This window comes from Chlamydotis macqueenii, chromosome 18 (genome assembly GCF_036417535.1).
Source record: "Chlamydotis macqueenii isolate bChlMac1 chromosome 18, bChlMac1.mat, whole genome shotgun sequence".
Taxonomy (NCBI): Eukaryota; Metazoa; Chordata; class Aves; order Otidiformes; family Otididae; genus Chlamydotis; species Chlamydotis macqueenii.
This window is the reverse complement of record NC_141573.1, coordinates 13,212,531-13,239,898: the sequence shown is the minus strand read 5'-3', so window position 1 is coordinate 13,239,898 and position 27,368 is coordinate 13,212,531. Positions and strand designations below refer to the sequence as shown.

The following is a 27,368-nucleotide window of genomic DNA, read 5'->3' as shown; positions in this document are numbered from 1 at the left end:
TTTTTACTTTTTCCTTTGAGACTTGGGTAAATTCTCATGCCAAATAGAAAAAAATCCCCTTATTAACTGGGCTGATTTCCTTGTGAATTTAAAAAATATATGTATCTGTGAGATAATAACAGTAAATTCCAGCTCTTTATGAATCCAGGTGACATCTTATGATCGGATCTTCACCCCTCTGTCTGTAGAAGGAGCCATCAATGCCAGGGGACTTCTGCTGCCGTTGTCTGTGTTGGTGAGATGCACTCAAAGGTGCTGTCTTTGCTCTAACTGGCTTTACTCCCCTCTCCTACTCAGGGACTCCATTGCCAAGACTCTGTATTAGCTGCTTTTTGAGTGGCTGCTACTGAGAATCAATGAGTGGTTGGCTCCCTGGGAATCGGACTGTACTATGGGCATTGTGGACATACATGGTTTTGAGGTTGCTTTTCTTATCCTTTTGATATTTTCTGGGCTGCAAGTGCATGTGCTGATTCTCCTTAGTCACTGCCAGAAATGGGAGGGTGTCTGGTGGGTGAGTTTTCTTTTTGGTTTTGTTTTTTTTTCTTTTTTTTTTTCTTTTTTTCCCAGAAAGGAGACAGTAATTGTACCATGGAACATAAATGTCTGTGTTCATCAGAGTACTTTTTTTCAGCGACAGTAGAGAAGTGCTCCTTCAGGGTGTGATTTAACACTTTTACTATAGACCCTTGTTATTAATTGCTATCTGGAGGAGCCCATCGTCTTCCATGGCTGTGTGTCATAGGTAGAATCCTAAGCTACATAGGACTGGGTGGGCTGCAAATAGTATTGGTGCGTGAGTGGAGTCCTGACAATCATAGGCAGTTAATAACCTAGTCTCGGAGTGGTTTCTGATGCTCCCACCATGTCAGCCTTGCATGTTTGATACCTTTGCATGAACTGACCAGTATGATGCTGCGTAGATGGTGTATGTAGCTTGTTCTGGTTCTGTCATTCTAAGGAAGAGGAAGATGATTTGTTTTTAAATCAGAACAAAACCAGCACTTTCAGCCAACTTGGCTTATTGAATTAGCTCATATGCTATACTAAATACAGCTGTCTTTTCAGCAAGTGCACTGGGGTTTAGAAACCAAGTTGTGTGTGATGTTGAAAGGACACAAGGGGATTTTAAATCCAGGGTTCGAATCTCACCTAAAGAAGGTTTGACAAAGACCCCAGAAGTTTGTTAGGATGTTCGCTTACACACAAATTCCTGTAGCAGCTCAGAGTCCTTTCCCTGCTCAGCAGTGGCCTGGGGAGCCAGATCACTCGTCAGCCTGTTTTGATCAAACCCAGAAAAACGCGTAGTATAAATATGCTGTACTGATGAGGTAAGCTGAATTAGCTAACTCTTAATGAATCACATTTTAATTATTCCTGGTGCTATTACTAACAGAAGTAAGAAAAAAAAATAATGTAGTTTTAACCTAGCTGTTCCCATTTGTTCCTGAAGACTTAGACAAAGCTGGAAATACGTGAACACTATCTTTTACAATTTATTTCTTTTCATGTGCTTCAGTATATCATGCTTTTCTGTTATTCCCAGCCTGAGTAGGGACAAGTCCAGAATCCACTGAAGTTTCTAAAGAGAATCTCCCTGATCCACTAGGCTTTGAATCAGGCCTGGGATAGGAGAAGTGCAGGTAATTTTGTAAGCAAAGGTCCTGCAATATGTTACTTTTTGAAACTGAGGTTAGGATAGCATCTAGAATTCTGGGTCAGGAATTGTTACCCTTGTGGCAGTCATACACCCATGTTTCTGCCCCAATGAGCTCCTGAGGGCTTCCCAGACTTGCAGTAAGTAAATAACAGGCAGAGCAGGGGCTTAGAGTGGCATGTGTTCATCAAGGCCTGTGAGTTTTATACTTAGGATTCCTGTTAAAATCTGTGTGTTCTGATGAATGCTGAAAACAATGGAGCATATACAGGTGGGAGTCTGCATCCAAGAGTAGATTTCTTCTTTTTTTTGTGCTCCTTCACAGTTTGTCTTGCCTCTTGCTGTTCAGCCTAGTCAATGAACCAGGCTGAGAGCCTGCAAACCACACATAAGATGATTTGAATCTCTCAGGTTCATTCACACTTACTGATCAGAACAAGCTGCCTGAACCAGCAGCTCAGACCAGCACCATCTGCTGCTGTGCATTATTCGCAAGAATACACAGCCTTCTGGGAGGGTGTGGGTTGGAAGTGGTGATGCATTTTTGTCTTTGCAGGATCTAGGTCTGAACAGCTTAGAGCAACTCTGCGTCAACTTTGCCAATGAGCGTCTCCAGCATTTTTTCAGCCAGACTGTCATTGCCCAGGAAGAGGCAAATGGAACCCATGCCAGCAGGTGAAAAGCAGCGCCTATGGAATGAGCTGAGGGAGCCTCAGCTGGAGAGTATCCTTCAGCAGGGAAGCAGGAAGTGGAATGGACCTGTCCCTCATAAGCAGTACTTGTAAAACCATAGTCCAAAGAGCTGGCTATGTAATATCTTTTACTAATTTTGTAGTAAATTAAGAGAACAGGAGGTTGTTAGTGCCTTGCTCCCTTTTACAGGAAGGAGAGCAAGCGAGCTGCTCATGATCAAGGACCTCAGACCTCAGCGCGTACTTTGAAAGCCTGTTTGGTAGATTCATTGTAGCATTTTATGTACCACTCATGTCCACCTGGAAATGGAAGTGTTATTTATCAGACTTGCTAGATTTTACAGTTCACTTATCACTCTGCTTAGCAGCCTTCCTTTCTTAAGTTAGGAAAATCATTACTGGCTTTAGAAGAAGTTTCAGAAGGCAACACCAGATAATTCTAGGCATGTTTCAAACAGCAGTGAAACACTAGCTTCCTGATGAATCAGCCACGTCCCTCTGTTAACTCCCTCCATTTGTTCTTGTTTTCATGGCTGGATTTGCTGGTTGGTCTTTAATCTGTAGGAGGAATATAGCCAAGAGCAGTTAGCTTGGATTCCTATTTCCAAGATGTACAGTGAGTCATGCCTAGATGTCATTGCTGCAAAACCCCATGGCATCTTGTGTATCCTGGATGACCAGACTTCACTGACTCAGGTGAGGAGTTCTTATCCTTTTATGTGATCCCTTTCACAAGATGGTTATGGCAAAGCAATTCTACAGATTGAAAAAGGACTGTATTTGCACAAGTATTAGAAGTTTTTACCTTCAGTTTAACAGCAGCTTTTCAGCCTACTGAATATGTTGCAGCAGCAGAAACATGTTTTGTCATCTCCTTTACAGGCCACTGACCATACTTTCCTCCAGAAGTGTCATTATCATCATGGAAACAGCCCTTGGTACACCAGGCCCAAGCTGCCTTTGCCAGTCTTCACGGTGAAGCACTATGCAGGCCCTGTCACCTATCAGGTGAGCTGGTAGGGGGCTATGAGCAGTTGGAGCAATCAGCCAACTTGGAGGCTTGCTGTGGGTATCCTGATGGACTAGCTCCTAGTGCTGTGAACAAAGCTCTCTCTTTGTAACTGCAGATCCCTCTAGAGTATCAGTTTATCAGAAATGAGGAGATTCTTATCAGGAGAGGCAACTAAGCTGTCTCTGGGCAGAAGCAAAATAGGTAATGGCCTCAGCTACACAACAGCCTACATTGCTTGTCTCAGAGCCCTGGCAATCTGGGAAAGCTGTTACTGCTGAAAGAAAGTGAGAGGTCAAAGCCTGCTGGGCAATGTGAAGGGGGAAAGGAGCAATCCCTCCTAAAAGCAGAAGTCATTGTCCCCTGCACTCCTGGTGGCAGCAGGAACAGCAAGCTTCATTCTCTAGGGTTTTCTCCTTGTGCCTCCTCTCCACCTGTCTGCTTGTCCTGGTTTCAGCAGGGATGGAGTTAATTTTCTTCTCAGTAGCTGGTGTGTTTTGGATTTCATGTGTGAAGAATGTTGATAAAAACACTCTGATGATACCAGTTGTTGTTAATGAGACCTAGGACCCTGTCTGGCTTTCCAGGTCTCGTTAAAGTCTTGTTAACGTGCAGATGCGGGAAGCTGGGCGAAAGACAGACAGAATAATTGACCCAAACTGACCAAAGAGAGTATTCCATGCCATAAATGTCATCCTCAGTATAGAAGTGGGGGTTGCCCATGGGAGGGGGCATCCATTCGGGCATCCTGGGCATCCATATTCCACCTTCTCATCTCTCTCGCTTGCTGGCATCGTTCCCTCTCCCTTGCTGGCTTGCTCTCCCCCCCTTTGCTTGCTGCTCAGTGTCGTTCCTGTGATTGCTGCTCGGGACGGGCTGTGTCGGTCATTGGGACATTGGGTACATTGTTCATTTTGTATATAAATATCCTTATATTCTGTTATTATTGTAGTTTTCCTTTGCTATTTTAGTAAACTGTCTTTATCTCAACCCTCGAGTTTTCCTTTCTTCCCAATTTCTCTCCCCCATCCCATTGGGTAGGGGGAGGGTGAGTGAGAAACTGTGTGATGACTCGGGCTAAACCACCACACTGCTCCAAGTTAAGGTGTGTGTAAGAGGGGAGTTTGCCTGTCTGGTGGGTGGTCTGAATGGTGCATTAAATCAGACTTTGCCTCTGCAGGTCCACAAGTTTCTTAATAAAAACCGTGACCAGCTGCGCCCAGAAGTGCTGGATATCTTCTCTCAGAGCCGTCTCAAGGTACTGTAGTGGTTCAGGATGAAGATCTCTATTGCAGACACCTAATGAGCCACTCATTGCTTTCATGTGAGAAGCAGAAAGATCCTGGAGAAACTGTGGGAATTTTGTTCTACTGAAGGACATGGGGGTTGAACAAGTCACCTTTGCCTGCAATTGACGCATTTTATATGTAAAACACCCAGACTGCCTGAGGATGCAGCTGAGTTCCTGGCACTGCTAGAGGCGAGGGAAAATGGTCCCCCAGTTCCAGACAGAAGAGAATGTTCTTTCTGTGTAGTTCAGGGAGCTTTGGTAATTTCTTTGGTTTTGCAGGTGGTGTCTCACATTTTCCAGGAGGCTAAAGCTGCCTATAGTCAGCAAAGGGAGCTGAGGGCCAGAGGCAAAGGTCTCAAGCCTCAGGCCTCCACACTGGTGTCTAAATTCCAGCAGTCTTTGCAGGACCTTGTAGCCAAGCTGAGAAGGTAAGAGATGCTGTTAAGGTGTCATCCCTGCACTGAGCTGATTGCTGCACCCAGAAGTGTGTGAAGTCTCCCCAGGTCAAAGGTACTTCCTTCTGTTTTGCAGGAGCCATGCCTTCTTCATTCGGTGCATCACCCCTAATACCAAAAAGGTAGAGCAGCACTCTGAGCTTTTTATAGAATCATAGAATAGTTAAAGTTAGAAGGGACCTTTAAAGCCCATCCAGTCCAAGCTCCCTGCAAGGAGCAGGGACATCTCCAACCGGATCAGGTTGCTCACTGCCCCGTCCAACCTGGCCTTGAACGTTTCCAGGGATGGGGCATCCACCACCTCTCTGGGCAACCTGGGCCAGTGTTCCACCACCCTCAGTGTAAAAAATGTCTTCCTAATGTCTAACCTGAATCCTTCTATTTTAAAACCATTACCCCTCATTCTATCGCAACAGGCCCTACTGAAGAGTTTCTCCCCATCTTTCCTGTAGGGCCTTCTAGAAGGTCACTGTAAGATCTCCCTGGAGCCTCCTCTTCTCCAGGCTGAACAGCCCCAACTCTTTCAGCCTGGCGCAGGAGATGTCCTCCAGCCCTCTGATCATCTTCAGGCCCTCAATCCCTTGAAGTCCAGTCCTCTCCAGTAGCTCTCCTTTTGCATTTGGGGTTTGGACTTCTTTGCTTCATTTGATAGCTTGAAACTTTTCTTACCTTTCTCTGTTGCTCACTGTCCCCTGTGGCCATGTGAGCTGATCACATGCTGGAGGATAAGAAGCCAGTGTCAGCTGGACACCAAAGGATGTACTGAGTTTTGTGTTCTATCACCCATAGACTATGGCAAGATCTAACCCAAGGAGAGAGCAATAGAACGAGACCCTTTCTAAACTCTCTGCTCTATATCTCCTTTCTTTTTGCTTTCTTTATTTCTTATTTTACATTTTTCTTCTGCCTCATATTCACAGCTGTCAAATATCTTTGATGTGGAGTATGTCACTTCTCAGCTGCGTTATTCTGGGATACTACAGGCCATCTGCATTAGAAAGGAGGGATACCCAGTCCGTCTTCCATTCCAGAACTTCCTAGCCAGGTACAGTAGTAGTGTACTGGCTTGAGATTCCACTCAAAGCCTGAATTAACTTGGCAGCACATTGTGATTTGTTCTCCTCTGGGGACTCCAGTTACAGCCCTGGCTTCCATTGTGTGAACATCTCATCTTCCAGGCATGGCCTTCTGGCTGGGCGAAGGCACAGCTGCTTGGAGGAGAGAGAAGGTTGCATGGCAGTTCTGTCTCATGTGGTGGGGAACCCCTCAGATCTCTACCAGATTGGAGTAACAAAGGTGATCCCTATAGAGAATCCTGTCTTCATCACACAGGCCCAGCCATCTGTTCACTGGCTGTCAATGGACAGCGAGCAGCTTTGCTCTCTGCCCAAAGAGGGAGAACATTGCATGCCTTCACCTCTGTTTTTGCCTCTTGTCTCAAGTATGAAAGAGGGATTTTTAGCATTTCAGGTAAAGAAACAGGAGACTCTGGCTCCAAGCTGCTGTAGTAGCGTGGCCAACTCTTTTGTCTACCCAGCATTCCTTGATGGAGATCTGGGCTTCTGCCTTTCCTGCCTACTAACCTCCATCACTCCCTGATTCCATCCTTCAAGATCTCTGTCATCTGCACCTGTGCTTCCTGCCCTCTCCAATTAAGGGAGTGCAGTTTCCTTAGCAGGGAGCCTTAAAGACTACAAAGAGATAAACCAGCAGCTTTGATGAACTCTTAGAGATGGTGACTGCTTTACTTGTGGATCAGCCGCTGTTCCTTTTTCCCAGGTCTTTCTGAAGGAGAAAGCCAGGCAGCATTTGGAGAGACGATGGAACCAGAGGCAGAGTTGGGCCGTTGTTACCCTGCAAAGGAAATTCCGATGCCTCCTTTGCCACAGACGCCTCTGTGTCCTCCAGGAGAAAGTCACAATCATTCAGGCTCACTTCCAAGGTGACCAGGCAAGGTCAGGAGTCAAAGGCCAGGCAAGGTACAGCCCTTTGTCCTTGCCTAGGGCAGCAAGGTGGGGATGTGCCTGACCAGGACCCTCTTCATGTTGGTTCCTGGCCTGCTCTGCTGGGGAAGATCCTGTTACTGGAATGGTGGAGGAGGGACTTCCCAGCCTGGTTCTCAACACTGAGTAGAGGTTCCAGGGGAAATATAGCTGCTGTCAAAACTGTTACAGGAACTTGTCTGTGCTAAGGCTGATACTGTGATAGCTAGAGTAAAGGATGTAGGGAAAATATCTAAGAGAGGACCAGGTGTAACACAGTAAGACAAAATCTGGACCAGCTGATTGTATTAATGTCCCATTTGGCCCATCCCCTCAAATTTTGTTGATGTTTTCCTCATTAGCAATTCTCTTTTCACATTCCTCTAGGAAGCATTATATGAGGCTGAAGAAGACTTTGGTGAAATTTAATACCATTATTCTAATCTCCAGATCTTTGATTCAAAGGAGGAAGCACTGCCAGGTAACAACACTCTTCTCAGGACCAGGTGTACCAGGAGCTATTTCTGCCCTAGGTAGAGAGAGCTGGATGAGGCCAGGTTAGGGGTGGCTTTAGAAGGTGTCTTGGAAATGACCCACTGAGGTATCTCTGGCTGACATAAATGTAATCAAAAGAAGGAACCACAGAAACTGGAGCCTTCGCTCCCTACATGAAGTTCAGAATTGGCAAAGGTAGTACAAATGCAGCCGATTTGTACGTCTGTGTAGCTCACATGAGCTTCTCTAGGTTGCCCCACACGAGATGTGAGCTTATTCCATCTGTGGCCTCCAGTACTGCTGTTCTGCTCAAGCTGTAAAGAGTCATTCATCTTGCTCTTTTAGTTGTCTGGTTCAGTTTCTGGTGTTTTCCCAGATGGTGACCGAAAGGCAATATTTTTTCAGTCCACAGTGATCCTTCCCTGACCCCTTATAGCTACCTCAGGCTGTTGAAGTCCTTGGCCTTTGTAAATCAGCTGGGCCCATAGTTGGAGTGAGAACAGGATGGCAGTGGTTGGAGAAGATGGAAAATTGCATGCACGAAAGAGCCGTGGTTCTATTAAATGATTTGAATATATTTTGTGCAAGCCATTAAAAAGAAAATTGAAAATAGGAAATCAGACCACTCATCCTTAGGGTAGTAACTAACATCCCTATAGCTGTCAGCTTCATGAGGGAGGGACCCAGAACAGCTGCTGGCATGACTGGCAAAGGATGAGGCAGAGGGTTAAGGTCAGTGTTGTGGGAAGACTGCTGAGGTTCCTTCTGCCATGCCATGCCCAGAGCAGCATGTGTTTCTGTTCCTTCCTACTTGGATAGGATCCAGCTTTTCTTTCTCCCAGGTAACCACGACAGCACAGCTCTTTTGAATCTGTTTCTGTTCCTCCAGTGTTTGCTTGCTGAGGTCTCTGTACATGCAGTAGCAACAATAAAAGTCTCAAAGTTCACCTGCTGCAAAGTTCCTCCTTTTCTCCCGCCCTACAGCCCTGCCCTTTGGACTTTAGCGTGCCTACTGTCTTTCTCAGCCCAACCCTCATAACCTCCCATCTAGTCACACCATTCTGCAACATAGACAAGCAGGAGAGAGGGAGAGACAGAGACCCTCCTTTTCCACCTTGGAGTAGGAGGCAGGTGAGTGTTGAGGCTGGGGGACAATAGAATGGATGGGGAAGGGTAGAGCTGCAATGGAATTAGGCTTTTGGTATCCCTCCCACCTCCTCTAAAAGAGTCCCTCTCCATGTACAAGTTCATCTGTCCACATTCAGGCTGCATTACCATGTTCTCTGATGCTGGAGGATGGAGGTGAATATTTCTGACAGCTTCTGTGTGCTTTTGTCCTGAGACACATCAAATACCAGACAACGGAGAAAAGGTGTGGCAGGAATGCTGGGCAAGTGGTGAAGGCTCTTGGTGTTGAATTGTGTTGTGCAGGGCAGGTGGGGTTTCAGTGAAGCTGAGGGGGCTAAGCCCCCTTCTCAGTATACTGTGTTGAGTCCCAAGAAGGCTCTGCAGCTGTTCTGTCTTTATCTACTGGAGCAGGACACCAGCTCCTGCCCACCCAAAGAATCTGCCCCCAGGGGTAGCTGGAAGTGATCTTATATACATCTTTTCCCACCCCTTCATCCTCCTTTCATCTCCTAACAGCAGGAGTTAGAGGAAAGGAAACGAAGAAGGAGGTCCCTGGACAGTGGTGACACAGAGAGCAGTCCCAACCAAGGAATGGTACGTTGTCAAACAGTCTGGGAGAGTCTGAGATGAAACAAGCCAGGCTCTTGGAGTGTTCCCCTCCTCAGCCCAGGTTTACTGGGGAACAGCAAAATGTCTGGAGAGTGTACAGAGCCTGCATGTATACTGGAAACCTAGCAGCAAGAATGCAGTTTAGCCTGGTATAAAGAGCATTCTAATACATAACTGTCTCATTAGTTCAGTGTTTCACAATCTCTGGGCATAGTCAGGCATCATAAAGTGGGGTGGCAATAGTACTGTATTTGTTCGCAGCACTGGGCTTGTTCTTTGGAACTGGGAGGAATGCTATTTCTGTTAATCATGTTCTGTTGCGAAGGGTGGGAATGAGACAGTTCTGCACAAATATATTTATGGAAGATGTAGAGGAAGGGAGGTATTAAAGGCTTCATAACAAGTTTAACCTGTATCAACTACTATAAGTAAGACTGCTAACTAATGTCATTATCTGTATGTTTAACTCGGTATACATTTGCTATGATGTGTATAGCAAGGAAATCTGAATTGAGATAATCCACAATTTTGCACAAATTTGTCAGTAACAACAATAGGAATACGTAGCACTGGGTGCTCTTGCAATATCACCTGCTTCCTCAAGAGTGGATCCAGGATTGTGGAATTTCACAGTTCACTTCCTAAATACACCACTGAAAAGCTAGATTGAAAGTCAAGTGTCTCTTTATGAGCAAAATCAAACTGATCAAAAAAGCGGTGAATCTATCTTTAAACATTGCTGAGAGTATTATGTGGAGAGAGATGTCAGAACAGTGTGCTAGTGAGTAAAGGCTTTACTATGCAGATCATAAAAAACCAGAAGACAAAACCCAAAAGCTTGGGCTTTGTGCCCTTGGCTAGGTTTCATAGTGCCTTAATATGAGTAGTGCTGTCTGAAATGCCGTGAACTAAAGTTATATGCAGGCATTGATGCTGATACACTGTGTTGCACTGGCCCATTTACTTCCTACCTTGCACAAATGTATGCATCGTGCAAGGTGCAAAACTGAAACATCAAGGCTCATTGGACAGAATCTGAATTACCCAGGTAGAGATCTGAGCTTCCTTAGGAACCTCCAAAATAGCGGCATGCATCAGAGGTCTGAATCAACTCTCTTTTTGCTGTAGCACTCTTGGATACTGAAAAAAAAAGTTAAAATGTCAGAAAAAAAGAGCAGGAGGAATGCTTCAACTGCAGTCTCTTCTGTGCAATATCCCAAACCTGTTAGTAATGAGAGATGAGTCAAAGAAAGTCCATTTTCCTGTCACTTCCTCCTGTGGCAGTTGATTTCTTTAGGAATTACTCATCTTTCCCTCCTTTGCTGATCCATGTCATACACCTGTGTTAATATGATACTTCCCTATCTGTATGTTTCTGAATGTCACATAGGCAGAAATTACGGGTTTGCTCGGATACTCAACCCTTGTTCTCACCAGCTTTTCAAAGGCAGCTTTACCCAGTCTCAACAGAACAGCTCAGGGTTTATGTATGTTGTTTCACTCCTGGCACCCCAGTGACTGACTTGCTTACCCTCTCCACAGGACGCGGGGCTGCTGGAGATCCCTGCGGAGCTTGCTGCTCTCCTGCACTTAGCTGAAGGTGAGAAATTCTCCCTTCTTCCCTCCCTTTCCTATGCTGTTTTTACTTTTTACAGTTTATTTCCTTGTTTTCTAGCAGTTTAAGTACGTGCTTGTTCTACCTACTGTCTGTCACCTGCGTTGTATTTGATTTATTATTATTGCAGTGTAAATATGATAAAGGCAAATACTGTCATATATATTGTTTCCCAGCACAACAGGGCAGAAAAGCAACGTGGGCAAGCGAGCAGAACAGCAGATTAAAATTCATTATCTTTGTTAGCTTTTCAGCTCTTCTTCTCAACTATGCTGGTAGAAGTGATGACAGTGATGGTGCAAAACTTCTTGGTCAAAGTTTTGCAAACAGCAAACTGTTTAATGAACCTGTATCTCTTGCAGAGATGGGTATCTGTGGTGTGAGAACTGAGTCATTGTCGTAGTTCAGCCCCAACTGGGACCAGACTACGCAGTCTCTCTCTCACTCCCCCCACCCTCCGAGAGAACAGGGAGAGAAAATATAAGGAAAAACGGGTCGAGGTTTGAGATAAGGACGAGGAAAAATCCTTAAAGTTACCGTTACGGGCAAAACAGACTCGACTTGGGGAAAACTGTTAATTTATTCCTACAAACAGCAGGATAATGAGACAAGATAACCTACCTCCACCCCTCCCTCTTCCCAAGCTTAACATTATCTCTACCACCTTCCCCCCCGAGCGGCACAGGGGGGAAGAAGGAATGGGGATTGCGGTCAGTTCATCACACGTTGTTTTATGCCACTGCTTCATGGTTGGGGGAAGAACTCCTGACATTCCTCCCCTGCTCCGTTGTGGGGTCCCACCCGTACGCCACCGTCCTTCCTGAAACAGCTCCGGCGTGGGTCATCTCTTCCATGGGGTGCAGTCCCTCCAGAACGGCTGTCCCAGCGGGGCCTCCACGGGCCACAGCCGCCTTCAGGCATCCACCTCCCCCGGTACGGGGTCCTTCACGGGCTCCAAGTGGATCTCTGCTCCTCCGTGGACCTCCATGGGCTGCAGGGGGACAACCCGCTCCACCATGGTCGTCACCACGGGCTGCAGGGGAATCTTGGCCAGGAGCCATATTACTCCTCCCCCTCCTTCTGAACTGACCTTGGCATCTGCAGCTGTTCCTCTCACAAGAAAATTTCTTCACAACAGGCTGGCAGACGCCTCTCAGAATCTCTTCACATCATCCATCTTATCTCCTCTCCACTTCTTGCAGCCGGGCCAGGCCGAGTTGGGCCCAGCCGACTGCCCGGCGGGAGGCCAGAGGGTGAGGCCTGCAAGGCCCACGAGGCTCGCAGCTCCCCCTCTCTGCCCCCACTCAGCTTCTTCACATCTTCTCTTCTCTTTTTTTTTTTCTGTTTTCCCCTTCTTAAATACGTTACCGCAGAGGCGTTATCATGGGACATTCTGCTACCAATCAGCTCGGCCTTGGCCAGCAGCGGGTCCGCCCCAGGCCCGGCCAAGTCCACTGAACAAAGGGGAAACTTCCAGCAGTTTCCTTCAGAAGCTGCCACCTTAGGCCCCCCTCACCAAACAAAACCACAACAGTCATCTTTTTCAACTGAAAAATCTTTAAGCAAATTGAAGGTGAAGAAGTCAAAACTACAATTCTGGCATTTTCAAATAAATATTTTTTGTTTTTCTTTAAAAATCACGTGTTCAAAACTAATTGCCTATTTAAAAATAGAAGTAGGTAGAAACAATGTAACAACTTAAAGATGTAACAATGTAACAATTAAGGGAACCGTTTGCTTGGGTTGGAAAGTTTTTTTTGTTTTGTTTCGTTTTCAAATCATCAAAATACCACTAAGTGAAATAATTTCCCAAGGTGTTGACCTGATCTTGAGCATTACCTGGTTTTGCTTCCCCTGTAACTCTTTGTACAATGTATATATTTAAATTGAAATAGGTTGAGGCAGGATTTGCCTCTTTATGTTGGTATAGCTTCTAAGAAGATGACAGCTGTCTCTTTGGCCTTCTGGTATGGTACGGTAAAAGATACAATCAGGCAGAAGAGACTTGTGAATTGGAGTAGACTGTACTGGATTCCCAAATACCCCATCCTTCATGGCATACCCCTCTAGGGACTATCACCTGGTCTAGTGAGCAGTGTTACATACATGAGCTCAGGGGACAAGCTGCACTGAAATGGCTGAAAATGAAGGCTGATGGGATGTAAACAGGGAGGAGGAGAGCATCAGGGGACACATTGGTCTGGAGGCAGAGGAATGCACAGAAGCTGTGCTGCATTGAGAAATTTCTTCATTTAGTAAGATGTTTGCTTCTCTATTATCCATGATAAATCCATCATCCAGTGCCTCATCGTGAAGACCTCTCATTTACTTGTTGACTGAACAGTTGTCAGCAGTGTCTCTGCATAGGCACAGTGTTTTCTGCCTTGTAAACTCTGCGTAATAGAACTGAAACTCCAGGTGCTGACTGCCCTCTGGGTGTTACCTAGGGATGAGTTTGAAAGATCACAGCTGTAAAAGCTCTCTCCTGAAGTTAGGCTTGTGGTCTCAAGGAAGTGAGGATGTGCCTGCATCAGGGTTTAGGGCAGCAGAGGGGGACTGGGTGTGCCTGGAGCCAAGGGGCTGGTACTGGTGCTCAGGCAAGGTTAGATGCATGTTAGCCATGTGTTGCACTGTGAGTCAGATGTGTTCTGGCTGCTTTTCCAACTGCTACCACACAAGACTTCTTTCTCTCGCAGGTCAGCACCGAGCCCAGGCCAACCAGATAACTGAGGTATTGCCTCCAGAAGTCAAGGTCAAAGATAACCTTTCCCTCCCGCCCACCATCAACAGCTATCCTTTCTCCTCCTTCATTAAGTCACACTTCCAGGTGGGAACACTTTGTATCTCCTCATCACTTCCCTACTGGGGAGACACGCTAGTTCTAGTAACACCAGGAATAAACTCTACATTTCTGTCCTTTTGTCTCTTTGTAGAAGACAGATTTCCCTGCCCCTGGTCAGCCTCTGCAGCACCCCTTAACCCATCTGGATGCTGCATACCAGGAGAGCGCACTTGAGATCAACAAACTGGTAAGAGACATCTTTCTTGATCAGGGCCTTGTTGAAGAACAGGTGGGCATAAGACAATGTTTTGATGCCTTTATACAACAAGACACTGGTGATGGCTACTGTTCTTACAATACACGGTGTGTTAAGAGAGCAGAATAAATTGCTCCTTGTAGGCACAGGACCAGTCTGGCAAAGATCACATGCAGCTCCTTGGGATTGCTGTGCTCTTGGTGGGGCATAGATCTGCTGTAGACCAATGGGATCAAAGTGAATTGCCTGGTGATGCAGCCTCAGAATTTGGCAGGACATATAGGAATTAGACTGCTAAACCTTAGTTTTCCAATATTCCAGAGTCAGTAGCAACAACAGTATAAGGGAGATTTGTCTTCTCAAGCACTTATTCCTATCCATAACTCATAAAAAGGTTTAATTTAACTTGTATCTTCTCCGTGGTGTGGTTTATAGTAAATATATTGATTTTATCTCACGCATACACTTGAGTCAGTACACAACAAGGGACAGTGAACTGTTGTATAAAGGCTGGGACTTTGTCATCAAGACAACTACATCTGGAACCACACCCTAATTCTGTAATGTTTGTGTGAGAGGGATGGTGTTATTTCATCTCTGTGGATGTGAAACACACGTTTCTTTTTAAAAATTGTAATGTTGACTCCCTGAAAGTAGAATCAAACTTCAGCTAATTTCTAAGTAAATCTGGTAATCCTTTTCAGAATTACATGTAATTAAAATAAGCCCATTACAAAAGGTAATACCTAAACCTAGTCTCTTATTTTGTCCTAATGATCCCAATTATATAAGAGCATAAGATTCAATAAAATTTTGTGAATAGGATTGTGTTTAGGCAGACTAAAGATCAAAGATAATTTTTCTCCAATGATAGTTAAAAAAATATAGCTATTTCTTTGGCAAAGGCTGTAGTACATGGGAATTTACTACAAAAAAATTCCATTAGAACTAAACAACCACCATCTCCTGTTTTTCTCAGTGAATCTCTGACAAGCTTACTACCATTAACCATTTTAAGAAGTGTTGTTCTCTGAGAAAAAATAGGCTATCGCTCATAAATGTCCTTTCCAAAGATGTCCATGGCACATATTAAAAAAATTTTATTCTAATGGTATCTTGAAGAGTGGAGGCTGAAAGAAATTATTTTATACCTAAGGGTGGGAAGTACAAAACATCTAAGATGTTAGCATGCATAGCCAAGAAGCTCAGTCATTGCTTAAGTGAGAGTTGGTTGAGATACAACATCTCATACTACTTGGTATAACATTAACTACGCCGAAGTCTCTTTAACATTCGATTGTTAGATAGTATTTCCTGGTGTCTGGCTCTCTGAGCTTTTCACAAAGGTTAGCTAAGCATCAATTTCTCTTACATATCTTTACAGCTAGGCAGCCTGTGGGCTCAGATACAGTAAAAAATAGCCTATGGTAACTCACTTGTGTATCTGAGCTCTGCCCAAAGAAGGGGAAGTATTTTGCACAAGAACAAATTCTGGGTCAGAGGCGTAACTAAGAAGCGACTGAAGTCATCCTGACTTTTAGTCAGGGTCCTATCACTGTGAACACTGCCTCCCAAATTCCCCAGAACTTAAGTGGTGCACAAAACACGAGAACAGATCCTAATCTCAGTGTTGGCTACTCTTCTTAGGCTCACAAACACCCAGGTTGTCACCTCACAACACAGTTTTGGACAGAGGGTTACAGTTAGAGCTCTCTCTCTTTTTTTTTTTTTTTTTTTTTTTTTCCCTGAATGCTTCTAGATTTTGCGGTTCATTGGTGACAAGAATCTCCATGGCTGGCAGGAGATACTTCTAGGCAACTACATTGCTGGGAGAGGTTTGAATAATGTAGCTCTGCGTGATGAAATCTTCAGTCAGGTGGTTGCGCAGACATGGAAGAACCCAGACATAGAGCACAGCCAGCGAGCTTGGGTCCTGATGGTGACTTTGCTGAGCTGCTTTGCCCCTTCACCGGCACTGGAGAAGCCGCTGCTGAAGTAAGGAGGAGAAAAGACCCAGCTACACTTTCATTAAGGTTAAGAGAGATGAGCAGAGTGCTAAAAGCAGTTGCCTTTTCCTAGATTTGTGTCAGATCATGGCATGGAGGGTTACAATGCTGTTGGCCAGCGCAAGATCTTGACAGCGGCACAGCACACAGAGACAGACTCTACATTCTCTCGGGCCTACCCTCCCACTCAGCTGGAGTGGACTGCAAACCAGAGGAGAGGGAAGATGGTGCTGGATGTTCATACCTTTAATGGTAACTTGTGCTTCTGCCCTTCCTCTGTCTTCTAGCCCCTGAGGACTTTTCCAGTGCAGAAATCAGCATTCAGAAAATACTTCCCTTAGCTTAGTAATGTGAGATCAGAACACTGATTGCTTCTGGCTGGTACAACATGGGGGATACAAGCATCTGAATCTAGACCCAAAACTCCCAAAGTCTGAGCCTGATGAGCTCAGACCTGCTACTCAGGCTGAGGGATGAGATTCTTCTGAGTTTAGGCCCATCATCAACAAAGGGTTGTTCTGGTTGTGCATCTCTACGGGTCTAGTTTTCCTGTTATTCATTATTGCATAGCCCAGGCAGCAGCAACTGCCACCTTTGTTAAGGGACTTTCTGCCTTTCTCCCTTCTCAAATATTGGGTTATGCTGCCTCTTGACTGCTCAGAAGCTCTGTGAATCGAATGCAGAGCATCCCTGCTCTGGCTCCTTGGCGAGCGGATTGGTGGACCAAGCAAACCAAGACACTGCAAGGGCTGTCAGCTGTCAGGCTGGAAATGGCAACCTGTGCCATCAAACAGTTATTTTGGATGTGAATGTGTTCATGTAGAGCCCTCCATCTGCTTTCAGTGCTGCCCACCCACCCCTCTCAGGAATGTGTGAGACTTACCAGCGGAGCTTAGATGTTGCTTTGGGTCTTGCCAGGGGACTGTATGTACTGACTTTGACTTTCTTTTCTGTGCTAGAGGAAAAGTTCTCAGCTGAGGTGGAATCCTGGATGACTGGGGAGCAGTATGCAGGCTGGCTCCTGAGTGCAAGGTACTGCCAGAGGGTGCGAGAATGCTGGGTATGTGAAAGAGGCTGTCACTAGTTCTAGGGTTCAGACAGATCGGGGCTGCAGGCTAGAATTTATACAGTCGGATGTGGAATAGGCACTCCTTACTCACTCCAGCTTGTGCTCTTTCCTTCACCCACTTGATCTAGTGGAAGGTATCCTGCACATGGCAAGGAGGTTGGAACTAGATGATCTTTAAGGCCCCTTCCACCCCAAACCATTCTATGATTCTACAATTCTGTGTGCATAAACTGTGGGCCTCTTTAGGAACAGAGGAATCACTGGTGGGATCTGTCAGAGCAACTTCAGAGAAAAGACGAAAAAAAAGAAAAAAGAACAAATCCTGAGTGATTCTATTTTTCCTGACCCCTTGGCACTTAATTGTTGATTCATACCCTAAATCTTAAGGATTTAAGCCAGGATAGACAAGGCAAGAGTTGACTTAATTAAATGTTTTCATTTCTCTCCCTTTCCTCTGCCTACCCGGACACCTTTTATCTTCTTCCTTTCTCTGTTACTAGGGGCTGTGATAAAAAGTCTCGAGGGTGGTCTGTCTCCATGTTTACTGGCAACACATGGCAGGACCTGCTGGGCTGTGACTTTGTGCTGGACCTCATTGGAGAGATGGAGGAGACCAGCAACCTCAGTGGCTCCTCTCAGTCCTCAGCTGAGTACCCCATCACTCCTGAAAGGGACAGAAGCTTCCTCCAGAACTCTGACCTGGATTTGTGAGTCACCTCATGCTCCTGCCCCATGACCCAGTGGCTTATCTCTCAGCACTCTGTGCTGTTGTCATCTCATTTTCCTCTTCAACAGGATCCCTCCAGCTCCAGGCATCCAGGCCCCTACCCTTCCGCCTCCCAGCCTGCCTCCAGAATTCAACAATCTCCATCCAGGTGAGCTCTTACCCAGGACTGTGGATGGCAATGGGAAGAGCTAGATGGGCCCCAATCAGGGAATCAGAGCAGAGGAGGAGACAAGTGATTCTTCTTGATGTAGAGTAAGGAAGGGGAATGTTCCTTACCTACCTTATCACCAGACTTCTCTCTGCTTTTAGATCAAAGATTCAGAGATGACCTGAGGACGCCTGTAGGCTTGGATCACTATGTGGATGATCTCTTCAGCACTGTGCTGCATCAAGGCTCCAGAGTACCAGTAAGTCCCTGGATGTTCCCTCTTACTTTCTCTCTGCAGCTCTCCTGTCCCTGTGGCTCCCTCAGGCATGCCTCTGCCTATTCACTCTGCCTCTGCCCAGCTCGGATATGCCTTTGAATGCATCTCCTCTGTGAAGTCCATCTCTCTGAGCTCAGATAACTCTGTTTTTTCTTGATGCAGGATATGGAGAATAGGGAGAGTCTGACTGGACGCATGAAAGGAGGTGGGAAGATTGGACCCACACAAAGAGGAATCTTTCCTTCTACAGGTCTGTAAGGGGATGAGGACAGCCAGGAACACCTGTGGGGCTACATAAGCTTCATTAAGCACAAGTCAGGGAGTCCCTTAAACGCTAACTATTGCAAGGGGTCAACTGATTCATGAAAAGCATTAGTCTTTAGCATAGGTCATCAGAAGTTACACTCCTTACTCCGAGGTACTGGCAGACAGCTTCTTTCAGGAAGGTGCTAGGTGAGGGTACCACCTTTGTTCTGCTTTTAATTTCTCTCTCAAGTTGGTGTTGGGGTCAAGGCAACAGGTAGCTTGCTTCTGACCCAGGCCATCTCTTCCCTAGGCCAATACTTGCAAATCCTGTATTCACCTTCTATTCACCTTGTGTTTTCACAAAATAGTTGCTGCCTTTCTCAGGGAAGGGTTTTAATCTTTCTTATTGCTTCCTTACAGACTGTCCCATCATCTCTAGCTATTCCTTGGGTTAGTAAGTCTGAACTCTGTAGAGGTTCTGGTTTGTGTGTTTGGTTTCTTTACTTTTCCTCATTTCTGTGGAGCTAAAACACAAGTATTTTCAGTAGGATGGAGGCAAACACCAATGTACTAATGGCACTGAGAAATCTGCATGCGTAGGAACACACCCAGCTGTTTCAGAAAGGTGGAGAATGTCCTGTTCAGATCATTACTGAGAGTGGGGCTATTTTTGGCTATTGTAGAGGCTCTGGGGTGTGACAATCCCTATTAGAGATAAGAGTTTTTCACTCATGTGACTGTTTGCATCAGTGAGGGATGTGAAAATCTCTCCATGGCATCCCTGGGCCATTCTCACTGCTGAGAACATCATGATTCAGTTGACCGGCACTGTGTGCTGACTAACTCATAGCTGAGACTGACCTCCATTTCCCTTGCTCTGCTGGCTTTGCCCTCAGTGGAATTTCTGTTTTGTGGCCTCATGAGAGACTTGACTGCTGGGAGCAGAGGAATTCCTTTCTCCCCACAGTTCCTTCACATGATATATGATGCCACCAGGCCAGGGCTTGTTATTCATTCACCCTTGCTACTTGCTACAAAGACACCAATATGGATCTGGCAGCCCCAGAGATCTTTGCCCAGCCCTCAAGAGAAACCGTTCTTTGTAACTATACACAGGCAGGAGTTATTTATGTGCTTAGTCATGAAAGATGGTGGTGTCCTAAGCTACACTGCAGAAGCAAGGTCTGGATCCTGCTGTTGTAAAGTCTGGCAGGCCACACATTTCTCTTAGGTTTCCCTTTTCCACCTGAGTTTTGGTGTGTCTTGCTGTGTGTGAAGAGATAAACCATTCACATACCCTTATGGCTGGTGCACGTAGAGAGAAGCAGAGGTGCCCAGCCTATGCGATGTGTTCTGTGGGACTGATCAGGGCGTTCTGATCAGTGATTCCCCAGAAGCACTGTGCATGTGGCCTTTTGCCTCTAGGCTTCTCCGGAATGACTCAAGCACCAGTTTACCAGCCTGTACCTTCGATGACGGGGGTGCCAGCAGCCATGCCTATGATTCCAACAGCTGGTGGGATTGCATCTCTGCCAGGTAATAACACAGTGTTTCAGTAACTATACAGGGGAAGGGGATGGAAGGGTGGGTGACGTAATGGAGCCTGTGCGTTTGAATGTCAGGTGGCGTGCACAGTGAACACTCTGTTCTGAGCTGATGCTCAGGCACTGTGGGGAACTGTTGCCTCTCAGGGTTTGCAGACATGTATGTCTTCCTTAGCCATGGTTATGCCCCAGCCTGTGGTTCCAGCTGTGGATCCCAACCAGTTAGCGGCACAACAGCAAGCTTTTATCAACCAGCAAGCCATGCTCATGGTGAGTGGAAGGGACTGGCTCGGATGGGCTCAGGAACTAGGGAACAAAAAAGCACTGGTGTATGTGCTGTAAAGAGGTTAGCCATGCTCCCATCTCGCATTAGGCCTGCTCTGTAACGCTCTGTGTTTATGTGCTGGTGCTTAGGTATATAAAGTTAGGAGTATTTAAGACTGCAAAACTGCGAACTCCCTTTTTGCCTCTTTGTGTACCTGGGGACACAGAAGCACCGTAGGTGAGTGAGTAGCAGGGACAACAGCAGGCCCCAAGAAGCCTCAGCTGTAATTCCCATGGATTTTTAAGTTGAGATTTGCTACAGATGCAGATCTGTGGTGTTCTGCTTTCTGTACAAAGCCTTGTGAGCGCATGGAGGTCGCAGGCGATCTCACTGGTAGCGGAGTCTTTGGGATGTTGTTAAGGAGCTCTGCACACTTGGCCAGGTGGGAGCAGACTCCATGTTATGGACATGCCTTGTCCATAACACTGGGAAATTTGCAGAGGCTGTGTCATTGTTCTGTGATTACCAGTGAAAGAGTGGGACAGCCTGACTGCTGACTGGTGGTTTTGTATAGCCTCGAGCTCGTGGACCTTACAATTCCTTCCTCCAGGCCCAGCAGATGACCCTTCAAGCTATGACCATTTCCCAGCAACAGCAGCAGCAACAACAGCAGCGGTGGCAACAGTCTCTTGAGAACTCAAGGCCGAGAATCTCAAGTCCACCACAAGCCCAAGTCCCAGCTCCAGCCTCAGCCCCAGTCCCAGCCACTTCCCCAAAGCCTCCCAGCAGCCAGAATGCTGCCCCACCACCAAGGGCTTCGGAACTGCTAGCTAAGGCAGAAGAACCGGTATGAGAAACAAAGAGTGGTGGTGAATTTGGTTTTAATTTCATTATTTGCATTTACTCTGCTTCCCTTCCTGTGTAGCAGTGGTTTGGCAGAGAGGAGACCAGAGAGCTATGCTTACCTATAATACTGAGGCCTGTCAAACTCTGCTTGCTGAGTCCTTAAGACACAGGATCAAACCTTGATGACATTAGCTCTGTGGAGGTTTACCTGCAGTGTTGGCCAATTAATTCCCAGCTGATCTGAATTTTTGCCTAGGAAAATTCATCACTCTGGGTTCTTTATCGTCCAGCAAGCCGTCTTGGGCCTCTAACATACTCTTCCTTCTCTGAACTTGGTTGATGATTCCTTTGGTCAGAGACTGATCTCTTGGGACCCTCTCAGATGGGGAGAAGTTCTAGATCAACATTTGGCAAGGGAAGATCCCTTCTGAACTTAAGGGCACTATGGAGGTATCTGCTGGCTAGTGCTAACTAACCATGTTGTGAACTGCTTGCAGGTTTATGACTACACAGAAGACCAGTTCTCCAGCAGTGAAGAGGACAACTATCCTCGAGAAACTTTCCAGCAGAAGAGAGAATATTTTCAGAAGATGGGTGAGCATCTACCACTTCAGGAATTTCACTCATCATAATACCTTGTTCTGCAGCCTCCCTGGCATAACAAGGTGTTCTTGTCTCCCTGTCTGGAACCCAGCTAATCTCTGCACGAGCTGCTGGTGCTGCGTGTAGCAGGAGTTTTGGGTGCCTGCTCAGCTGGCTACAGTTCAGATTGTGAGGCATTGTGTTACCAGTTTTCTAGAAATCTTTGGGCTTGTGACTGCCACACCCTCCTTTGCCTCTAGAAAGCATAGGCTTCTGCTAACTGAGAACTTTGCACTTTCCCCGTGCAAAGCTGGGAACTGTACCATTAGTGCTAGATTTTGTCTGTGAGTTTAACTAGCTCAGGTTCCCCTTTCTATGCAGGAGAGCAACAGATCCGAGTGAAGAAAGTCAAGCCTCCTTCCAAAACCTGGACCGCTCCAGCAAATCCCCAGCCAAAGCAGGAGCAGAAGGAAGAGGAGCAGAAGAGGAAAGAAGAGAAACCCAGCCCTAAAACAGAGACAGGTAAGATGCTGTGCAGTGGAGACCCAGGCAGGCTGACAAGCAGGAACCTTCCAGGAGCATCAGGCCAGGATATAGCCAGAGGAGGAAAGGATCTGGCCCTTCTGGGAGTCTGCATCTTGACAGGAGAGGAGAGAGAGACAGGCCTGAGCTTTGGGAAGTGGGATCCCAAAGCAAGGCAGAGGAAGGCCATGGCCAGTCAGCCTAGGGGTGAAAGAGAGGGAGCTTCAAATGAGATAACGGGATTTCTCCTGTGTCTTTGATGGTCTGTTGATTAAAGCTGTCATCCCCAATAGCTTCTGCTCCCCCTGTGACACCTCCTGAGCCAAAGCCAAAAAAGCAGACACCGAAAGTGAAGAAGGAGCCACCTGTAGTGAAGTCTTCAGGCCCGGAGTTGCGGCCTGCACCCAGCCGGGAGATCCGCAACATCATCAAAATGTACCAGAGCAGGCCAGCCCCTGAGCCCCAGCCTATCGAGCCTGTCAGGTGAGAGAATGGGATCCACCCAGGTGGGCAGGGAAGAGATGAGTGGAACTATATCCCAGCACTCCGTTGTGGCCACAACCCTTCTGCGCAGCCCCTGTAACTCCATTCCTCCTTTCCTTGCAGGAGAGTGTCCAAGCCATTTATGAAGAAGAATGACCCCAAAAATGAGGCTCTGGCCAAGCTGGGAATGATGAACCTTGCATCTCACAAATCAGTGAGTTCTTTGCTCTCCTGTTACCTTAAGAACTCAGCAGAGAGCCTGTATATGCAGTCTCCAAGAGGCTGGGAGCTACCTGGTAGTGCAGTAGCAGCCACGTGATTTCTTGTTGTGTTACTAGATAGCTATAAGCTCACACCATGGTGCTATCCATCCTAGACCGGGTTGCAGTCTGTAAAGTCACTTGAGGTCCTGAAGAAAAAGCTCGGAAGCAGCAAATCCTATTGTGGTATGTTTAAGGCTGGTCTGGAAGCAAGCAACTCCTGTTCTCCACATTTAGCACCAAGGTCTTGGCCCATTATTGTCCCAACTGGAGGCTTCAGTCTCAAGAGTACTTGGTTCTCTGCACCTGGGTTTGCTTGATCTGCATCTGTTTGTAGATGATGTGCTGATTTAAAGGTCCTGGTATCCCTGTTCATACAGACCTTGCTTCTAGGATTGGGCTGCTGCCCTAGAGACGATTTATAACAGCAGTGTCAGGACAGAGCACAGTAATGCAGAGAATGACTGAGTCAAATGGTTTTGCTGTCTTGCAGCCAACCCCCCTGCCACAAGAGAAGAGAACACCTCCACCTCCCAAGCCCAAGCCAGGCTTATCTTCCAGCTCTATCAAGGAGAAGCAGCTGCCTCTCCTGTCCATCTTCAGCCAGGAGAGTACCCCTCCAAGTTCCCAGGCCCTTTCTGCACCCCCTACCCCCCCACCATTGCCTTCACCTCTCCTGCCTGGGAATCAGGGCTCACAGGAATCCCCAGGGAAGGGTGAGTATTGACTTTCACGGAAGTGGGATTTGGTAGCGGAGGGCAGGGAGGGGATGGAGTCAGAATCAGCCCAGTGGCCTGGGAGAGTCACAGGACATGTTCTGTCATCAGCCAGCTGGCCAAAGACTGAGTGGGCTGTGTGAAATCAGAGACTGTCACCATGGTTCCAGTCTGGCCTAGCACTCAGCATGGCACTTCCCAGCTCTAACTCTTCCCTTTCTTCCCAGTGCAGTGCAGGATATCAGGCACAAATGATGAAGGAGGGGATGGGTTTCTCTGAAAAATGCAGCTAAAACCAGAAGGGACCTTTGGGCTACAGCTTTATTGAGGTCCAGTCCCCAGTATGTTTTATTGCCTACCTGAAGCATAATTACTCTATCAAAGCTGCAATTCAACAGATGGACTTTAGACCAGGGAGTAATGAGAAGCCAGGTGTTTCACATCTTAGAGCCTCTGGAGGGACTTTAGAGACAGGCTGAGGAATGAGAGAACGTTTCTCAGAGGGAGATTGAGAGCCTGGGACACCTTGGACATTGGCCACCTAAGGAGTGTCTGGATGCTGCCCACCTGAAAAATGGCATAGCTAATGCTTCTCAGCAGGAGTCTGGAAGTGTTATTCAGTCTTAGGTCTTGCCTGTGAATTTCAGTGAAAGTCTGGAGCCAGAATTCATGTTATACTTTGCTGCTATTTTGGATACATATTCCAATGTAATTCAAGCTGTTTAAATTCTTAACAGCATCACATTTTATAACATACAAAGAACAGTCAACCAAGTACATTGCAGCCAAGCACCATCCTGCATCAGCTTCCATGGTATAAAAGAATGTCCCTGTTTCGCTCCCCCTCTCTTTTAAAAAAAATGGATCTTTAGGAAGTCCTGTGAAAGTGAATCAAAGTAACTGGATTAGCCTGAAAAATCCCTAAATGCTTTTGAATAGGAATATAGAAACAGCTGAACTGTGGAATCTACTACAGTTCTTGTTTGTCTATGACCTCTGAAGTTTTGAAAGTTGGGAGTGCTTAAATAAAGATATTCCTACCTTGTAAAGCAATGCCTTTGAAAGGCTGTCTTCAGACTGAGCCTGTCTTTAATAGATCTCCTGCAGAGAGAAAATCCATTGCAAGTATTTGGTGCCTTGTACCAGAACCTTGCAATCTGCAAGCTCAGGGGAGAACTTTTATGTGCTTTTGAAACTTTTAGCAGCCTTTTTATAATGACATAAAGTGAAACTGTATCTTCAAGCTTAAGCACGGAGGTAGTATTTTTCCCGGGATGCTGCTCCCTGTCTCTGGAGCACTGTACTTTGTGGCTAACACAGCAGTATAAATGCTGTCAGAAATGCTGGTACTCAGATGGTGACTGTTTTGTGCATGCATTCATATTAGCTGATCACTGACCTTCAAAAGGGTTTTTGACAGTAATCTTCAGTCAGAACATGGCACTGTCCCCTTTCTCTTGGTAGATCTTTGGCAGGTGGGAAGGTGACATTGTAGTCAGCAAAGCTCATCTTCACTACTTTCTCCTCACATAGACTCTACTATAACAGTAGCAGAAGATGATGGTATCAAGACCCAGTTGTACAAGCTCACTGCCAGTGTCAGCTTTTCCTATGTCAACCCTGTCTGGAAAATTTTTCTGCGCAAAGAGGTACAGTTCATTAGCTGATGGCTGGCTACAGGGAGAGGGAACTGGTCACAGAATCATAGAATCATTAAGGTTGGAAAAGACCTTTAAGATCATCAAGTCCAACCGTCAGCCCAACACCACCATTCCTACTAAACCATGTCCTGCAGTGCCAGGTCTACATGTTCTTTGAGCACCTCCAGGGATGGTGACTCCACCACTGCCCTGGGCAGCCTGTTCCAATGCTCGACCACTCATCTACCTGGACTTGTGCAAGGCATTTGACACTGTCCCGCACGACATCCTTCTCTCTAAACTAGAGAGGCATGGGTTTGATGGATGGACCACTCGGTGGATAAGGAGTTGGCTGGATGGCCGCACTCAGAGAGTGGTGGTCAACGGCTCAATGTCCATGTGGAGACCGGTCACCAGTGGCGTCCCTCAGGGGTCCGTGTTGGGCCCGGCCCTGTTCAACATCTTTGTCGGCGACATGGACAGTGGGATAGAGTGCACCCTCAGCAAGTTCACCGACGACACCAAGTTGTGTGGTGCCGTCAACACGCTGAAAGGGAGGGATGCCATCCAGAGGGACCTGGACAGGCTGGAGAGGTGGGCCCATGCCAACCTCATGACGTTCAACCAGGCCAAGTGCAAGGTCCTGCATCTGGGTCGTGGCAATCCCAAGCACAAATACAGGCTGGGCGGGGATTGGATCAAGAGCAGCCCTGAGGAGAAAGCCCTGGGAGTGTTGGTAGACGAGAGGTTCAACATGAGTGGGCAATGCGCCCTTGCGGCCCAGAAGGCCAACCGCATCCTGGGCTGCATCAAGAGGAGCGTGGCCAGCAGGTCGAGGGAGGTGATTCTGCCCCTCTACTCTGCCCTGGTGAGACCCCACCTGGAGTACTGCGTCCAGTTCTGGAGTCCCCAACACAAGAAGGACATGGACCAGTTGGAAAGGGTCCAGAGGAGGGCCACAAAGATGATCAGAGGGCTGGAGCACCTCTCCTATGAGGCCAGGCTGAGAGAGTTGGGGCTGTTCAGCCTGGAGAAGAGGAGGCTCCGGGGAGACCTGATAGCGGTCTTCCAATACCTCAAGGGGGCCTACAAGAAAGATGGGGAGAAGCTGTTCAGTAGGGCCTGTTGTGATAGAACAAGGGGTAATGGGTTTAAATTAGAAGGAGGTAGGTTTAGATTAGATATGAGAAAAAAATGTTTTACAATGAGAGTTGTAGAGCACTGGAACAGGTTGCCCAGAGAGGTGGTGGATGCCCCATCCCTGGAATCGTTCAAGGCCAGGCTGGATGAGGCTCTGAGCAACCTGATCTAGTCAGGGATGTCCCTGCTTCTTGCAGGGGGGTTGGACTAGATGACCGTTGAAGGTCCCTTCCAACTCTAACTATTCTATGATTCTATGATTCTGTGATTCTTTCACTAAAGAAATTTTTCCTAATATCCAACCTAAACCTCCCCTAATGCAACTTGAGGCCATTTCCTCTTGTCCTATCACTAGTTAATTGGGAGAAGAGACCAACACCTCACTACACCCTCCTTTCAGGCAATTGTAGAGAGCGATGAGCTCTTCCCTCAGCCTCCTCCTCTCCAGACTAAACAATCCCGGTTCCCTCAGCCGCTCCCCATCAGACTTGTGCTCCAGACCCCTCACCAGCTTCGTTGCTCTTTTCTGGACACACACCAGCAACTCAACATATTTCTTGTACTGAGGGGCCCAAAAATGCACACAGTACTCAAGGTGCACCCTCACCAGTGCCGAGTACAGGGGCACAATCACTTCCCTCATTGGGAAGTGATGGTCTCACATTTGGTTAAAATAATTTTTTGTCATAGGCACCCAGTGTGATATAAGAGCGCAAAGACAGTTCTGGGAGGAAGTCACATGACACAGGACTCGGAGGCAGGGGATCATCTCATCGGGGATGTGGGTCCTACTCCGCCTGACTGACTCTGGTGTCTCAGTTTCTCTAGCTGTCTTTTCCTTCCTCTGTAAAGCACAGAGAAATCTACAGATAAAGTAAATTTGTTGTTACCTGCTGCTTTTGTGTTATAATGGTACAAACGTGTTT

The 27,368-nt window shown here is 46.8% G+C and overlaps 1 protein-coding gene across 1 annotated transcript in view; it reads left to right on the top strand.

Moving 5' to 3' along the window:
• Window positions 1-391: 391 nt before the first annotated feature.
• Window positions 392-27,368, top strand: part of MYO15B (myosin XVB) — a 37,776-nt gene continuing 10,799 nt past the window's right edge. The window contains exons 1-31 of the mRNA XM_086762361.1: window positions 392-421; window positions 2,214-2,309; window positions 2,914-3,045; window positions 3,232-3,357; window positions 4,539-4,616; window positions 4,929-5,077; window positions 5,181-5,226; window positions 6,025-6,149; window positions 6,283-6,400; window positions 6,884-7,059; window positions 7,474-7,567; window positions 9,226-9,303; window positions 10,861-10,918; window positions 13,630-13,760; window positions 13,867-13,962; window positions 15,731-15,966; window positions 16,051-16,229; window positions 16,937-17,009; window positions 17,547-17,753; window positions 17,842-17,921; window positions 18,083-18,180; window positions 18,361-18,448; window positions 19,870-19,980; window positions 20,164-20,258; window positions 20,864-21,100; window positions 21,597-21,693; window positions 22,063-22,203; window positions 22,497-22,686; window positions 22,810-22,900; window positions 23,440-23,662; window positions 25,196-25,311. Coding sequence (XP_086618487.1) covers window positions 392-421; window positions 2,214-2,309; window positions 2,914-3,045; window positions 3,232-3,357; window positions 4,539-4,616; window positions 4,929-5,077; window positions 5,181-5,226; window positions 6,025-6,149; window positions 6,283-6,400; window positions 6,884-7,059; window positions 7,474-7,567; window positions 9,226-9,303; window positions 10,861-10,918; window positions 13,630-13,760; window positions 13,867-13,962; window positions 15,731-15,966; window positions 16,051-16,229; window positions 16,937-17,009; window positions 17,547-17,753; window positions 17,842-17,921; window positions 18,083-18,180; window positions 18,361-18,448; window positions 19,870-19,980; window positions 20,164-20,258; window positions 20,864-21,100; window positions 21,597-21,693; window positions 22,063-22,203; window positions 22,497-22,686; window positions 22,810-22,900; window positions 23,440-23,662; window positions 25,196-25,311 — 3,795 coding nt within the window. The remainder of the gene's footprint in view (window positions 422-2,213; window positions 2,310-2,913; window positions 3,046-3,231; window positions 3,358-4,538; window positions 4,617-4,928; window positions 5,078-5,180; window positions 5,227-6,024; window positions 6,150-6,282; window positions 6,401-6,883; window positions 7,060-7,473; window positions 7,568-9,225; window positions 9,304-10,860; window positions 10,919-13,629; window positions 13,761-13,866; window positions 13,963-15,730; window positions 15,967-16,050; window positions 16,230-16,936; window positions 17,010-17,546; window positions 17,754-17,841; window positions 17,922-18,082; window positions 18,181-18,360; window positions 18,449-19,869; window positions 19,981-20,163; window positions 20,259-20,863; window positions 21,101-21,596; window positions 21,694-22,062; window positions 22,204-22,496; window positions 22,687-22,809; window positions 22,901-23,439; window positions 23,663-25,195; window positions 25,312-27,368) is intronic.